The sequence below is a fragment of the Diplotaxodon limnothrissa genome, linkage group LG12 (assembly GCF_057381915.1).
Source record: "Diplotaxodon limnothrissa isolate DT_005_m linkage group LG12, D_limnothrissa_male_GT1.1, whole genome shotgun sequence".
NCBI classification, from domain to species: Eukaryota; Metazoa; Chordata; class Actinopteri; order Cichliformes; family Cichlidae; genus Diplotaxodon; species Diplotaxodon limnothrissa.
The window spans coordinates 20,148,535-20,166,231 of record NC_140607.1 but is presented as its reverse complement, the minus strand read 5'-3'; the positions used below and the strand labels follow the sequence as shown (position 1 = coordinate 20,166,231).

The following is a 17,697-nucleotide window of genomic DNA, read 5'->3' as shown; positions in this document are numbered from 1 at the left end:
TATAAAACACTTAGATTCAAAAGCCGTTTTTGTTGGACTGGTGTCAAAGCAGTCTTTAATTCACACTTCTACTCCAGGGCTTCTGGAGGGAGGAGTGAACAAAGACACACCCAGTCCAACAAGCGTGTGAGACAGCCGGAGTAATGAGCCTGTGTGGCGCAATAAGAGGAGGGTGTGGCTTTTTACACAGGGAGAGCAGATAAGCTAAGTTTGCTTTGTAGACAGGGCAGGAGTTGCAGTCCTGAGCAGGCATTTTACCTTCAGTCAGTAGGACTGTGCGTTTCCACTTGTCTTCGCTCGGTCTTTTTTCCGTGAGTTTTTAAACAAGACTGCGTGGTAGCAGCTTCCACCACAGAAGAAGTAAAACACAAGAAGACAGCTCCAGGAAAAACTTCAGTAGGCAGCCATGAAGGACAAAGTGAGGAGAGGAGGAGGAAGAAATCAAGCCAAGGCTGGTAAGAACTAGTCTGTGGGATATGTTTTACGTGTGCGCTCCTCTCTCTTTGGCACTTTCTTCCTTTTTGTGCTTGTGCGAGGGGTGTCTCCTGTAGCAGGAGAATGTGTGGAGGGTGAGACATTCCAGCACTGTACTGCTCCTCTGAACATGGCCGGTGCTTTTACCAACTTCTTGACCACTTGAAGCATCTCCTGCTGTGTATTTTGCGCATTTGAGTGCCACACACGCATACACACGTGCTGTGATGCAGCTAAAATCAATAGGAATATGTGCACAGATGTGTAAGGGGCCTTACAATATCCCCTTACAACCTTTTTAAGAAGTGAAACTCTACACACTTTCTTGATTTTTGTCCAAAACAGTTGCCACACTCTTGTGAGGACCTCCTAACGTGTTGCCACTCCCCTCATACATAACATGCTGATTGAGTTAAGGTAGAATATGCGCTAGCCTGTCACCAATTAAATTGCCCCGAGAGCGTTTTTCTTTCAAAAAATGTCATTAATCTTTGAACTGTGATTGACAGTTTAGGTAATTTCAAAGTACAGAGGAATGCTCTGACAATTACCGTTTTGCATGGTTACCATGAACGCGCTGTAGCATATACATTTCTTTGCTTCCTAGCTCGATTATAGTGCAAGCCAACTTCAGGAATCAATGCCAACATAGACTCTGTACGAGCTCCAAAAGAGAAGCGGAGGAGAGGAGGGACATTCTGACGACCAATCACAAACTGCTATTGTTTTGGGTGCTTTCCAGTTGCAAAGTAGTCCCAGATTGACAGCAAGAGTTGTGGCTGTGCTGCAGAGTGAATGAATGACAGTAGCCAGAGATAAGCTCAAAGTTATTATTGGCCTCTGCAATGTGCATGTTATGTTTTAGTAGCCATTGTGTGAATGCATCATTGCAAGCAAGCCTGATCCATCACCTAGGTTTTAGTTTTGTGTCACAGTTTGCTGCTTTTATCTACATAGCAGCATTGGGTGTTGGCTGTCCTTTCACTCTGAGATGGCATGTAGGCCAGTATGCAAATGCAACAGGTTTAGCCATACTTCCATTAGTGGAACACGCCAAGTCCTGTTCTCCCTGCAAGTGTGTGTAAAAAAGCTAGACACTCCCCATGTTTCTTTCTCTCTCTCCCCCCCCTTCCCCTCTTACTTGTATAAATTCACACTCTCCTTCAGGCACTCTGTTACATACCAAACTTTCCATCCTAGCTCATACTCATTTTAGAGGAAATTAGTGGGAAGAACGTGATAAATAATTATTACTATTCCTTTGTTGTTTGACTCTGTTTTAAAAGTGGCAACTAAGCAAGAGTATTGCGAATGTTGCCCAGATGGAGTCCCTGCCTCATCACGGTAGGTAAAATGCAAAAGGAAGGCAATGATTTGCAAGTAGTACAGCAAGAACGTGTCAAATGTTACAGCTGAGAAGCTGTAATCTTTTCCTTTTTAGTATATACTTCGAGCAAACAATTTCATAAAAGTCGGGCTCCTTTCCCACCGTGCTGCATGTGTCTGCTTCTTCTTAACAGCCCTGCAAGTGTTTGGGAACTGAGGGGACCATCTGCTGCTGAAAGGTTTTTTTTCCAATTCTTGCTGCTCAACAGTTCAGGGCCGCCTTTGTCATATTTTTCTTTTAATCATGTGCCAGATGTTTCAGTGGGTGGCAGGTTCAGACTGCAGGCTTTTTCTGACATGCTGCTCAAATGGGTGCAGAAATATTGTTTGTCTCGCTGAAGGAAGCAAGGCCTTCCCTGAAAAAGGGAATAAAATACTTCAACATAAATGGTGCCTTCACAGATGTGTAAATCACCCAAACTTGATGCTACTTTTTGCTGTCCTTCAAAATGTTTGCAATCAGATATGATGATTAGCAGGTGTTTCACTCTGTTTTATGGGCATGTCAACAGAATCTCAGCTGTTCTGGAAACTGACATGTTCTGCTCCTTTTGCAGAACTCTTTGTTTATCCTGTTGAATCTGTTCCTCTGATTTCTCCTTCAAACAGATGCAAACAGCGTGACTGTTGGAAGCGATGCTGTCGGTATTCGCCTAGATGACGTCACATCGTTTTCTGTAAAGATCCAGGGAGCAGGAGTAGAGCCCTTTGAGCTGCAGGTACTGACTCACTGTCTGTTCCTATTTTCCTTGTTTTGTTTGTCTTTTTAAAAGCGGTGATGGCTATTCTTGTAGGGTCTTTGCCTTACAATATAAAGCACCTTGAGGTAATAATTGCTGTGATTTGGCACTATATATAGAAATAATATTGAAATTAAAATTTAGCTGGAACTATGTATTTATGGTTTATCATTTTTATCCTTTGTTATATTTGCCACTGTGGATAATTCTGTATGTCTGAAATTCTCCTCACAAGTAGATATTTGAGTGTTCGCAGATTGGATTTAACTGGTGTGTGTTTAAAAAAAAATTCATCTCTGTAGGTCCATGGTTTTTGGCTTGTTCAAGATGCAGTAATGACTCTGCTTTCGAGGAATGAGGTGTTCCCGCGCTCCAACCTCTCACTCACACTGGCCGGGGCAACTCTGGATCCCCTTGCTCAACTGCAAAACGTCAAGGGTCTTAAAGCAGGTGCCATCCTTCGCCTTGTGGAAGGTATCATGTTTCTGTTTTTAATAAGCTGTCTTTGGCTACCACTCAATAAGAAATTCACCAATATGTAAGAATCGTTAAGTAAATTACTGCCTGTTTTATTCTTTTGGTAATTCAACCCATTTACACATTAGTAACATTTTAATTCTACAGCACTTTTTTTTTTTTTTTTTTTTTTTTTTTAGTTCTTAGCAGACCTCGAGGTTGGAGGGAGAGCATTCCAGAGCATAATTATGTTCATAGCTTGTTAATTTTAACAATAATCCTATCCATATTTTCACCACACTCTCACCCTTTCTCATCCACAGACACCTAAGTTTATCTTGGCTCAGTGTAAACACCTGACTCACTTTTTCTGAGTCATCACACAAAGGTTTATAGATGCAGAGATTTAGTTGTAGTCTTTGCAACCATAAGTGCAAACTCAAGTATTTCACTCTCACCCTCTAGCTGCTGAAACAATGTACCCTCGAGCACATTCCTTATGCATCTTCTTTGTCGAACTCTGTACGGCTTGTTCTTTGAAAACAGGGCTGACCACTTTCAGGTGGTTATCAGATCTTTGTCGTATTGCTCAGAGTTTTTTAATTGGTCGATCTAAATTTTCTGTTAACCAGCGCACGTCTTTTCAGAGCCTTACACTTTCCGCTCAGCCAGAGTGCATCTGGCTCGTGTGCTTGAGCTGCTGAGAGCATCTGGACCTCAGGATGCACTGAGAGAAGGACGCTCACCTAGCATACTGGAGGCACTGACACATACACAAATACCAGGTAAACACACACCCTGTGCATTTAGACAAATTGTAACACGTACACCAAAAATGGACTCTAACTCAGTCGAATCTCCCCCCAAATGTAGAAGCTAGCTTACAAAATGGAAAGAGCCTTAAGCGCTCTCTAAGCCACACAAAAACTGAATCAACCAGCCAGGATGGAGCGCCGCCTGACTACCTCCTCCCCGGTTCCTCGGAAAGACCGCTCATGGCCCTTCTCCCACATAGCTCCCAACCAGAGGTGCACAAATAAATGGAATCTTTTTGTTTCACCTAAACACACTCACTAACTCTGCATCACTTTATCCTCATCAGGCCCCCAGTTACCTGAAAGACCTGTCTCTCAGCTGCTGGCACCCTCCTCCAGGACACAGGAAGTTGCAGGGGGACTTCCTGTACATCACTGCAGTTACAATGGAGGGGCGGCGCTGTGACATCACATCCTGTCCAAAAGGTTTTTTTCTAAATAGGTAAAGAAATTCATTTTATTTAATTAAACTGCTTTCTGTGGCGGTGAGGAAAAGCAACAGCAGGCTAATAATACACAACCCACAATCCTTATACTCGTGTTGTACTTTGGTTTATTGTGGCCTTTGACACAAGCAGTGATGAATATTTCATTGGTTATTATTAGTTCTGAACACTGACAGGAAAGACTTGATAGTTATAAAGAACCTCTACTGGGAACAAAGTTCAATGACATTGGAGAATTTATCAAAATCTGAAGGTTTACAGCAAGGGTCTGCTGTCACCTGACCTAATTTTCTCTGTACTGTGAGTGCATTATCATAAGATTGATGGAATGACAGGCAATGTGGTTAGTGGGTACCTTTTATTAATAACCTGAGGTATGCAGATGACGAGAATATCGCACACAGAATGAAGTTTTAAGAGAAGACAAAAGCTCACTATGTAAGAATGACAGGCAAGCAAAATTGTGTGGACACATTATAAGAAGAGGACTGGAATATGGTACCTTGGCCTGCATTTAGGAAGAATCTGAGAAAATGTACCTCTTTTGTTTTTAGAGAGTTGGGTGGCAGCAACAGGACTCAAAATGTGTGTCAGCGCCATGTTTCCCACTCTGTAGCATCCTCTAAACTCTGGAAACTGAGGAGGCCAGCTGCTGGACATTTGTGAGAGGAGTGTTGTCCCATTCTAGCTGCTCAACAGTCCTGGGTCACCTTTGTATATTTTAATTTCATGATGCTCCAAATCTTTCAAGTTTTCAGTTGGTGAAAGAGCTCGACTGCTGCACGTCAGCACCTGAACTCTGTAACTATGAAGGCATGTTGTTGTAGCCGATGCTATAAGTCTCTTTTGATGAGTAGATCTTGAGATATTCAAAGTCTTCACAATTTTTATGTTGAGGAACATTATTCTGAAACTTTCCAGTTTGTAGATGCAGGTTTTTTTTTTGTTTTTCCCCACACTAGTGAAACTCGAGCCAACTTTATTTACACTCTCTTTATACCCAATCATGTTGCTGACCTGTAGCTAACCTAACTGGCTACAAAATGTTCCTCCAGCTATTTCATTCTAGCATCACTTTGTTTTGGGTTTTTTTTTTTGTTTTTTTTTTTCTTCTTTGGTCCCGACTCTTTCAGAATTGGATATGTACCTACTTGCATACTTTCTGGGCCAATGCACACAAAGAAAGAAAATGAAAGGACTGCATCCAAGTTGGTTTAATCATATTCTTTCTCTGACATCTTTTGCAGGTCCACAGAGGATGTGTTTGATCCTCGTCCTGCACAGTCTTCTCCAGTTTGTCACTGTTTAACCGACTTGCTTTGTCATATTAGTCCTGCTGTCAAACAAACTTTTACCACACTCAAAAACAGGTAACGACATTGTTCTTTATAAAGTGAGTACTGCAGCACTGAATATGCATCCCTTCCAGCCTTTCGATTGGCAAAAGAAATGTTCAGTAATGCTTTGAAAATAACCAACTGAATCGTATTTGGAGTAAAGCAGCTTTTTCCTCTTTTTAGGCCCCTGCAACCACCAGTAGAGGTGATCACTACACCCTACCATACGCTCAGTTGGCTTGGTCCTCCATGCGCTACACGCACTCACAAAAACACCTTCACCAGACTGGGAGTAGATGATCAGGCAGAAACACAGGTTGTTTATAGCAGAAGACAGTTGTTTTCTGATGGTTGCTGGCAGCAGTTTGCTGTTGGCAGTGATCCTAATTACGCATGCCTTTGTTTATACGCAGCCTCCAGACTGGAACGAGGAGCTACAAGCAGCCAGAGATCTTCCTCAAGGAAGTCTGGAGGAGAGGCTGCAGAGAGACAAAGCAGTACTTCAGGTAAATATAGAAGCTCTCATTTAGCTTGATGTAATGGATTGTATTTGTCGGGTTTTTTTTTTTTTTTTTTTTTTTTGGGGGGGGGGGGGTGGGGTTTCATATACTCTTCATTCATTCGTTCCTTTTTGCTCAGGTGAACAGTGCATTTGTGAGTACTGTTATGCAAGGGGCCGAGACTGTGGTAGACGGTTTTGTTGAGCCAGTTAATGGAAACCCAGGGGACCCAGCTTTCCTGTGGGGTGGCCTTTTCATGAGCCAGGGGACAGCAAGTGCAGTGTTTGGTGGCGAAAGGGGTCGCAGGTAAGTGCAAACTCCCTAAAAATGACAAGACGACCTGATGCCCTTTGCTGCTTATGGGATGTACGTATATGATCCATCCCATGTTGTGTATGATAAAATGACTCTTGCATTGTAGTTGTGCTTTTATATTGGCACTGATTATTTTTATCCTCCTCCTTGTATTTGCAGGGCTGCTCAGAGGCTGGAGCTTAACGGTGTGCAGGCTTACAGTGACTTGGAGGGTCTGCAGGGGCTGCACACTATACCCACAGCCATTGTTGACTACAGAGGGGTTCGCCTGTCTGCCCAGGGTCTGGCCCCTGGCTTGGAGGGCTCTGAGCAGGACCAGGGAACTGCTCCTGCTTCAAGGTACACTCCCTGAAGCTGTTTAAGAATGTTTAGTGGTATTAAATTTTCACAGATTTTAATGCTACCTGTCTCACTCGACCTTCAGAGGTTTGCTGTATGGTGTAAATGCAGGACCACAAGAGTCTCCCCATCGTAGACGGCTACTAGAACTGTTGGCTCATGCAGCCAAGTCCCTTTCGCTGCAGAGACACGTTGTCCTGGCACCCAATGGTCACCAGGTGCCCCTGTTCACCTCGGTGGATGCGCAGGGACTGTTGGGAGCTGATGGGAGGTTCTACTTATTAGATGTTTTTAGAAGTTTCCCAGCTGATGCCAACTTCTGTCCAGAGGCACAGACTGAAAGCTGCACGGTGACTGGAGAAGAAGAGAGTAATGAGAATAAGAATGACTGTATAAAAGAAGGTTGGCCAGAGGATTATCATGCAAATACTGACCTTCCAAGGAGTTTTCCTCATGGCCTCTGCAGACTGAGACCAGAACTGATGCAGGCTTTCAGTCAACACAAGTGAGTAGTAAATCAGAAGATTTATTTTAAACTTTTAAGTTTTCACGAAGTTTAAGTTTCTCTTTTGTTTTTAAGACATTGCCAGTTCACTCAGCGTGTCAGAGAGTTGTTGGATGAAAATGGAGGATTTGAAGAATGTGCCACATCTGGTAAGACGTGTTAGTAGTTCTTACTGAATGGACACTGAAATCATGGCTGTACTTCAGCACATTTTAAGTCAAGTTGTCATTTATTTCTTTTTCGCAGGTGACTCTCGAGCCACTGCTGCCGTCCGAGCTGCGTGTAAAGACGTGGGCTCAGTTAGTGACATCCTCTTTGAGATGCGCTTTAATCCAAATGTATTTTCTCCAGGTATGCAGACTAACTACACAAGTATGCTATAGCAGAGCTCTTATTAGAACTCATCATGACACACTGCTTGTACAAATTTTAGGGGTAGCATTTCCTCCGGGGGAAAGCACATCAACAAAGCTGCAGGAACGGTTACTGAGGGAAGCGGCAGCTTTCATCATCACACACCAGATACCAGCTTTTGTAAGTCCAACCAGAGTTAATGTGCTCCAAATGGTGTCTTTTGAAAACAAACCTGTTCACTAGATGCCTGTTTGTGTCTGCAGTTGGAGGGTTGTTTGCACAACAGTGAGGCTCCAATGGACGGAGCTACTCTAAAAAATGCTCTACATCAGAGAGGCATCAACCTCCGGTACCTGGGCCATGTGGTCAAGGTTATTGCCCAGTCAGAACACAAGGAGCACCTGAGGCATATAATGGTTCGTTTAACTTTAAAAACAAAGCCTAATTCGGTCTTTATGGTGATGCTGCTTTCTTACATGCTCCTTCCTGTTTTCACCAGAGAACGGCCGTAGCTGAAATTTTTATTCGTTCAACAAGAAGGGTGTTCAACAGTTTCCTCCAGGTACTTTTTTTTTTTTTTTTTTTTTTTTTAAATGTTCCTTGATGAGAACTCAAATTAATCACCCATGTTTTCACACCTTGGGTTTTAAAAAGGCAGCAGGTGTGGTTTCCAAGGAATGAACTAAAGCCTCCATTCATGTCTCTGTAGGGCGTGGATGTGTCGAGTCTCTCCGCAGCCGTCAGTCACTTCCTTAGCTGCCTGTTGGTTCCCCACTTCCCGCCCACCTCTGTAGGAGAGGATACTAAGAAGAAGTCAAGACGGCGTGGCCGAGGGGCCGGGGCCTCTGAAAGCACACCCTGGAGCACACTCACGGGAGCCGAGCTGTGGAACCTGGTCTGCCAGGATGCTGCTGAAACCTATGTCTTTGATAGCCTAGGGTGAGGGCATGGCCTTTGTTCTCCACATGCATTTATTATCTAATAGTAGAGAATCAATTTGAGAACAACCTGTGTTTTTTGTGGAACAGCTCTGGGCCAAACTACCTGGTGGAGCACTATGGCCTGCAGAAGCTCTCCTTGCTGAGAGAGTTCTGTTTAAAGACTGGTGTACAGGTAACAGACATCTGGAAATATGAATGCAGTTTTAAATTTGTCAGTCCAAGGAGAGGATATGGATATTAATATGTACATTTAAGTTGCAAAATTAGCTTTTAAAAATCAAATTCTGTATATTAAAAGGGAAAGGCACTTTTTTAATCCTGTATCCACACTAGTTGAGACTGAGAGACTACTCCTTTGACAACCAAAACAAAGCTCCTATTGGTCCAGAGGACATCATCAACATGATCCCTGTTGTCAAGCACATTCACATGCCAACTGTGGATGCCTCTAAAGTATATCAAGCTGCACAGCTCTCCATTCAGAAGGGTAAGTCCAACAGCTGCAGACTATTGTCTCTATTTTCTTCCCCGCAGTGTGAATTTACTGAAAAATAAGCTGTGTGTTATGATTGCAGGTCTGCTGGATCAGGCCCATGAGCAGTTAAAAGAAGCGGTTTACCTGTATGGTAGAGCGTGTGACGATCTGCACCCTGAGGCTGGTTATTGCCACACCTTGCTGGCCAAGGTGGCGTACCTCCAGGGGAAAACTGCTGAGGTATGCTGACTGATCAATGGTTTCTGTTAGCCACAAACATTAACACATAATAGAGGTGAAAATAATAGGACTGCTTTACTGGATCTTTGAAAAACAATTTATGCCACGTTTGAGAGAACACTGCAGCATTAGTTAGAGCAGATGTACAAATTATTGGGCCACACATTTTAAATCTTTGAATTCAGGTGTGTAAACCAAATGCCTACTCATGCTGTCTGCCTTAACAAACGTCAGTGAAAGATTGGCTCATTCTAAAGAGCTTCCTGAATTTGAGCATGGTTCTGTAGTGGGAAGCCACTGCTGCACAAGTCAGTCTGTGGAATTTCTTCCCTCCTAAATATTCCACCATAAACTGTAAGTGGCATTATTGCAAAGTGGAAGCATTTAGGAACCACAGCAACTCGGCCACAGTGTGTCAGACCACAAAGTTAGAGCAGGGTCACAAAGGCTCTGACTCGCCAATCGGCCTCTATAAAACATTAACATCTGCACAAACTGCATCAGGAGTTTCATGACACGGGTTTCTATGACTGAGCAGCTGCTGTATGTGTAAGGTGAAGGTGATCCTGTATTTTTGTTTGTCTCATCTGCATTGCATTACTCTCTTGGTTGATTGATGCAGACATGTATGCACTGCTCCCTCCCTAAACTGTTCCTTTTAATATAGATGAAACTATTTCTCATCTGACTTTCTTTCTCCTTAAGGCCCGCAGTGTCCAGCTGAAGGCAGTTGTCATCAGTGAGAGGGTGCTCGGCTTTGATCATCCAAACACGATTCAGCAATACGTGAGTACAGCTACACATTTGTATATTAGAGAATGTACTTTATCCAGTCATCGCAAAGTCACAGTTGCCATTGTTTTTGTATGTAGGCCCTCTTAGGTGTGTATGTGTATGCTGGAGGGGAGACCACCCTGGCACAGAAGTGTTTCCTCAGAGCTCGTCTGTTAATGCTTACAGTGCACGGAGAAGACCATCCATACACCGCAACACTGGATGTAGGTTTGATCGACTTGAGTCTGGAATGCTCAGAAGAAAAGCTTTTGACAATATAATGAAAAGTGACATGACTATATGAAAGTGCTAACATTTTCTTCTTGTAGAACTGCCTTGGGCTGGTGCTAGCAGAAGATCAGACAGGCCAGTTCCTAAAGAATGCTGTGAGACTTAACACTTCCTTCTTTGGCCCCACATGTCTACAGACTGCTCTAAAGTAAGATGTGATTTATACTCTTGATAATATTTTGAATAAAAAGTCAGTGAGATGTCTATTGTCTCTCCCCAAAACATGACCACTTTTCTCCCTGATTCTTGTCTGTGCAGTCAGCACTTGTTGGCCCAGTGGATGTGCACTAAGGGTGACTACAGAAATGCTATGACACATGAGAAAGAGGCCTTGACTGCCTTTACCTCTCTGGTCAGTAAAAGTTTGAGAGAGGAAGTAAAGTGGGTGACTGACTGTATTTGCATAGACTTAAATTTTTTTTATTTTTCCCTGCCCCCCTCTTTAGTTTGGAGAAGATCACCCACAAACACGCTGCAGCAAAGACTTCCTGTCCACCATAACCAAGCAAGCGGTAAAAGTTGAACGCACTCTCAGACAGGCAGGAGCTGAGTGCACAGAAGCAACTGTGGAGGTAGGTGCCTGAAAGCATATGCAACTCTCTTTCAAAGGAAAAAGTAAAGCATGCTAAACCCCATTGTTCTCCATTTCCCGCAGTGTCTCAGTCCAACACCCGACATTATTCTGGAGCAGATGGTTCTAGTTACGGGGATCAGGAATATTACACAGAGGTAAATATTCATAGTGGGATGGCATACCCAGTGTTAAAGCAATATGACAATGCACGTCTCAAGCCTGGACCCAAAAATGGACTTTAGAAATGGTGTTTTTAAATTCTAGTTGGATTGTATGTGGCTTATTTCAGTATTAGCATTTCTTATGTATAAACCCACTTATGACACTACTGTTTTCACAGTAATAGGTTCCAGGAGTATAAGCAGAAACATCTTGAGCTAAAGGCTGCAGTGGTGAAAGAGCTGGGACTAAAACTACCTAATGTCGCCTCAGTGGCTGTGACTGGAGGAGGGAAACGTTCAGACCGAGAAAAGGGATGTGGGAAGGAACCAGAGGGTGGGGGAAACCCAGCAGAGGATACAAGCAAGTGCCAGCAGGACCAACAAGTAGAAGGATCTCTGGAGAGCACTGGGAAAGTTTCAGCTAATTGTCATGTGACTGAGCAAAACCAGCAAAAGGAGAAAACCAGTGCAGAAGGTGACAAAGCGGCCTCTGATGAGGTCAAAACGGTAAATGATGAGATTGAGTCGAGCTCAGGCGAAATGAATGGAAGGATGGACGTCCCTGCAAGCCCATCGGCCCTGAGAAGTGACGTGAGCTGGGCAGATGTTGTTTCAAAGTCCAGAGGCAAAGCGACAGCCGTAAATAGAGAAGGAGATGGCAGCACTGCCAATGGACCAGCTGAAGAATGATCACGAAGCCAACAAACAGTTGTAATAGTTTTCCAAAGTCACTGCTGTAAGATTAAAAAAAACCTCTTCCAGTATTTCCTGATGAAATTTGATCCAATGAACAAGAAGGACAGAATGACTATTACTTTATCCTGAAGATTTTACCTTAGTACTGACTCGGAGAGGGTTTAACCTTGTTTGTTTTTTGTTTTTTCAATAATAAAATTTTTACCTTGGTGTATTTAAAAAGTGTGCCTTCAGGTTTGTTTCTTAATGCACTTACATGACATGACTTTATATCATGTGAATGTTAAAACTCTAAACTCATCTGTAACTCAGGATGCATCTGTTCCAACGAACCAACCAAATTTAAAGTTCTATTTGTACACATGTGAGCTGAAGCACTGGAAGTTAGACTGTAAAATAAAAAGGGTTAGCTTTTATAAAATCTTACTACTCTATATAAAACAATCTGATTGGTCCAAACATAAGAAATTCAACTTATTGTCTTTATATACTTAAATTACCAATGTGACTGTTCAACCCTATGAGAATTTCTATTAATGTGATTATAAATAAAATCTGTGGAGTTGATAAAAGTTGAATTTTTGTAACATGCTAATGTGTGTTTGCTTGGTGGGGTGTGGAAATCAGTTTATGATTTGCGCTTTATGACATGTTATTTTGCTCGAAGCAGCCATCAGAAGATGGGCACTGTGGTGTTTAAATAATGCCTAGTTTGCACTAAAGAGCCAAAGTGTCAAGAAAATCTCCCAAACAACACTACGAGCCTGAATTATAGATATAAGGCAGAACGGATCCATGCAAATCATTGCCTCAGTTTCCTGTTCTTAGCTGACAAGAGTGACAGCCGGTGTGGTCTTCTGCTGCTGAATCTCACCTGCTTCAACATTGTGTGTTCAGATATGCTCTTTTGCATACTTTGGTTGTATCATGGCTAATTCAGGATGTTGAAATCTCCCAATTCTTTGAATCTTTGGGCTGAAGGAGGGACAATACTCGGTGTATCAATGCTCAATCAACAATCATTTATTTCCATACAATTCAACAGTCAGAGCATTACAACGTCCGGACGGGAGAGATGCTACCAGAGGGTCAGGCACATGTCTCTAAATGGTGACGGGTTGCTCAGCTTTTTATAGTCTCTAGTGGCCCCCAGCTAGTCGTAAAAGCCAAAACATCACATTTTTTCTCTGTTACAGCGCCTAAGTTATGACCTCGGCAGTTGTTTCTCTGCTTTCTGTAAGGTGGGGGTGTGGAATGTGGTCTATCTCCCCTGTCTTTAGACACAGAGTCTCCTGCTTACAACCTTCTCTTCATGATTCAACAATTAAGCATGTCAAGAAAACAGTGTAACACATTCCCAGCAGATCAAGGATACAGAGTGATGCACATTTATCTAATGAACTAATATGTGAATATGTTCTGTTAACTCAAAAGTATAATGAGAACTAAACTACATACAGCTCACACACTCTATATTAAAGGGTATAATGTGATCTACAGCAGTATTCTAATTCAACTACTTTGATTACATATATAAGGTAACATATAATAACAGAATAATCTAATAATTCCCCCTTTTGATCTCTGAAAGAGATCACTTACAACATGCACTCCAGGGTCGCAAGGTCCAAGTTTCCTTGATCCTGAGGCCCTCTGTCCCCCTTTAACGGGTGGACCATATGTGGGATGACCTCTGTGTTCACGCAGTTCAGATGCAAGCAAAGTTAGATTTACAACCATAACAGCAGTTACAGATGACTCTCCCATCACTCCCCAATTCTCCCACAGCTTTGTTTTGGTGCTCCAGTTTTCCACTCCCATTTTAATGCCCCCTTATACCTTTCAAATGTACTTAGACTAGAACCTCTGTCTAAGGAGCTTTTAACCTTTATTTTTATTGCTGCAGCTACCAGTGTCTTCCAGTTGGGTGATTCTCAGCTTCTTTCTTCGACCTCCGGGGTTAGACCACCCTTTAGTCATTGCACAGTTCTGGGGATTATTCTGCCCCGATTTCAAACAAAGATCTGTGTATTTTGGGGTCACCGGCGTGTCCCCCTTTTTGCCAAGACCCTCTTGAACCTCGTTGGTCTGGTGTTCCTGGTTTTCGCCAACCCCTTCATGGTTATTGCTGTGTTTGTGGGATCCATCTTCTCCAGGAGCCCAAACGTCATGACACTTGACCCCAGTTGCTGTCTCGGCAGTCCCTACATCTGTCCCTGCTGTGAAGGGTCCTCACATCTCCGGGTCCCCGTCTGGTGTCTCTTCCTTTCTCTGCAAGAGACAGAAAACCAAAACACCTCTCTCCCTAGCCTTGATAATCTAATATTGTTATCCATTGTTGTTCTAATGATTCAAATTTGGTTTAAAATATTATGTTCAGGACCTATTCTAATCATAATCTATGTGTGTGTAAAAGAAATCAAAAATTAGTGAACCCTTTCTAAGTCTAACACATTATAAGCTTAAGTTTTACCATAGCTAAATTATTAAACACAGAAATAACGTCATAAGATGTTCATAAAACCATTGTTTGATGTTCGGACTCAACTTCCCCCTTTTTGACACACTCCCATGTGTCAATTCATTGGAGCTAGACAATTAAAAGACAAGGTTGGTGACATCATATCTCAGAAAGTATCAGAAATTCTTCTCTCGAGTACCGTTGCTCCAGCCTTGTCATCCCTGAGGATCTTCGATCCCGAAAATGTCCCTTCTCCTCATGTAATAAAGTCTGTCATCCTTCCATGCCCTGGTAACTGGTCCATCCAGAGCTGTAACATTTTGAAATGTACATACAACAAGCCAAACCACACCTTGGTCACACCAACCCTTTTCTGCCCCGAAGATGTCCAATGCCATCCTAGTATGGACTGTCAAAAGTGGCTTTAACGCTGACTATCCTGACCATCCATTTTATAACGTTTCCTGGTCAGATTTGCCAATCTCTGCACCAGGGTTTTAAACTTTTCGCCATTTCCATTAGTTGTTATTTTTATTTAGTTTCGACTCCAGATTTTCAATTTTTACCAGTTGTAATTAGTTTTTACCAATTCTTTGCTAGTTTAGTGTAGTTTTTATTTTCTGAAAATCCTTAGTTTCAATTTAGTTTTATTTGTGTTTTGCAAGAATTAAGTGTAACAAAATCCCAGTTCCATCATATCAGTCATGCTCTTCTGGTTATCCTTGGGTGTTGAGACTAATAACTATTAACTCTTGCCGCACCGAGTGGTCCTAATTTTGGTTCAAGTGAATTGATAACCTTTTGAAGGCGATTGTTTCACACCTTTATTTAGATGTCCCAGTCCTGTTATCTCGGGATACATCACGCTGCCTTATCTGGGGTTAGCTGTTTTCTGGGGATGCGGGTTGAGTGGGTGAGCTCTTCAAGGAGGGGGAGTGTGCTCCCCCTGATGAGGTCTTCTAGGTAAGCTAGGTTAACCTTCTTGTGTGGGCTTTTCAAGTGCACTTTAAGGTTAGTGGGACTTTTAGTTTTATAAATGTCCCTCATGACCCCCTGATGACCCAGTATTTCATTTTTGCACACTGTAGTACACATTTTAGTTTTTGCTTGTAGCTCGCATACTCTACTTGCCACTCCTCTAATTCCTGATGTTTCTTAGAGAGGGCAACAGTACCTTTAAAATTATATCACATGTGTGGGGGTGTGACCTTGCCAATTGCTTTGCCCACCTTTTCAAAATGGCTGGCGTGCCCACAAGCACATTTCATGGAAAAAGAAAGGTAAGCTTGATATTTACATTTGAAATGTTTTGTTAAACTCAGATTTTTATTTTATTCTTTTTACAAGTACCCCTCCTCGGTGGCGAGAAACTGTTGGTGTGGTCAAGTGGGTGCTCTGGAAACAAACGCTCAGGACAGAACAGTTATCAGTCATGTACTTCCTACAAATTTTGCATATGTTTTATTCCATATTGATCCTCTGAGTGTAATGGTACATTTTAATTTGAATTTATCCAAACTAAACACAATATTTTCTTTATTTACTTTGCTCTTGTTCTTTTTCAGTACCACATCCTATCAAATGTCCCTGTCGATTATATTCTACATTTAATAACTTACTATTTCAAGTGAGAACCTAAATCATGTGGACCAATGTTTATTATTGCATATCTCTATTCTGAATGTGGCCAGTCATTCATAGGTATTGTTAAATTTTGGCGATTTTCCTCTATAAAATTTAATTGACTTTTTTACAGTGGCCTGCTATGGTTAATAGTAACATATTCCAGTCATGAGTGATATCAATAGTTATCTCCACTGTAGCATTTGGCATTCCCAATAATATAACATGATACCTTAATCAAAACACAGCTAATATAGCACAGTTTTCTTAATGCAAACATCAGTAACTCAAAATCAGCAACCACAGTGTTAAGTCTGCAGTTCATACTTATGTGAAGCTAGAGTCTCCTCCTCCAGTCTCTCTTATCCTCCTGCTCCTGAAAAAACAAAACAAAACAAAGCGAAGCATCCACCCTTCTCTTGTCGGCTGGGTGAATTGTTTATGAATTGTTTATTGGCATTTACTAATCCTAAAGTGGGTGCAGTCATTGTCTCAGTATCAAGTCAGTCAAAGCTTTTAGTCGTCAGTCCATCACAGTCCATTCACATGCATACCTCCATACACATTCATACCAGATGTTGCTGATAATGGAGTCTCACGCGCAACCTATTCGAGCATCCATCACCAGCAAGATGACGTCATCATTTTAAAGGAAAACAATTCCTTGTTGTTTTTTGGGCCGGATTGACTCGGTGCAATCCTTTTAGATCAGTGTTCCCTATAAGTGAATTTCTCCCAAGCCAATTACAATCATGGAGAAGCACACTTTGCAACTGTTTACAGTAATAATATTTTATAGCGCTTTAAATTTCAATCTTTCAGGCCTTGTTTAAAGAGCTGATTGTTAAATCATGAACTCACAAAATATCAACATATCACCACCGGTGGATCACACCTCTCAGATGTTTTTTCTCCAGTGCACTGTAACAAAAACGAAAACAGACATAACCAACAAAATACTACTAAAATAACACAAACTAGGGCCCGTTGCAGACATGTCCAAGCATAAAACTATCCCTCTCTCGCTTACGAGAAAGAACACAAGCCAAAGCTCACTGATAAAATCAAGCTAGCGCTAAACAAAACCAAACAATCAACCAGAAATTCACAGGAACATTTTGCTTCCTGCCGGGACAATATTGTGTGGGAATGAGAACCTCAGGTGCCGTAACACCTTTTGTTCCTCCTTGAATTAAAACTCAATCACAGAAAATGCCGTACTCCGACCTAAAACTTACACTATTAATTCATCAATTTCACTCTGTGCCACTGTTCCTCATCAGGGCTGTGTGAAGCACAGCAAAGAATTCAGTCAAGGCCTTGAGCCATAAACAGACATCACGCACAGACATTGTTTTCATAACCAAACCGTTTTAGAGCTTATTCCTAAAATCTACATAAATGCCCTCTGGGTGACATATAACACATTCTAAGTATTTAATGGTAATCAATGGCTCCTCATAAAAATTATGCATTGGGATGTTTGTGTGCAGCATTTTGCATATCAGCATAAGCAAAGCATTCTTCATTGCATCAGCGTGTATGTGTGTGTGCGTGTGGATCACTCTTCATTGCACAAGCGTGTGCATGTGTATGTGTGTGCATCACTTCTCAGTGAATCAGCATTCCAATGTGTGTGTGTGTGTATGTGTGTGTGTGTGTGTGTGTGTGTGTATATGTGTGTGTGTGTCATTTCTCACTCACTCAACGAGTGCACGTGTTCATGTGTGTATTTCACTTCATTCTGAATCTGTGTGTTTGGAGACGTGTGTGTGTGTGTGTGTGTGTGTGTGT

General features: G+C 42.1%; 1 protein-coding gene across 1 annotated transcript; it reads left to right on the top strand.

Moving 5' to 3' along the window:
* The first annotated feature begins 214 nt into the window (after positions 1-214).
* Positions 215-11,971, top strand: LOC146621200 (clustered mitochondria protein homolog). The gene is made up of 28 exons (XM_085367278.1): positions 215-455; positions 2,470-2,579; positions 2,903-3,074; positions 3,704-3,841; positions 3,930-4,084; positions 4,159-4,313; positions 5,565-5,687; positions 5,838-5,970; positions 6,068-6,160; positions 6,294-6,460; positions 6,629-6,808; positions 6,894-7,313; positions 7,389-7,462; positions 7,560-7,664; positions 7,747-7,847; positions 7,931-8,083; positions 8,167-8,229; positions 8,377-8,606; positions 8,696-8,780; positions 8,942-9,095; positions 9,184-9,323; positions 10,029-10,109; positions 10,196-10,321; positions 10,427-10,536; positions 10,647-10,740; positions 10,835-10,960; positions 11,044-11,117; positions 11,303-11,971. Exons 1-28 carry the CDS (start codon positions 407-409, stop codon positions 11,811-11,813), a joined length of 4,122 nt encoding a protein of 1,373 aa, XP_085223404.1. The 5' UTR covers positions 215-406; the 3' UTR covers positions 11,814-11,971.
* The last annotated feature ends 5,726 nt before the right edge of the window (positions 11,972-17,697 follow it).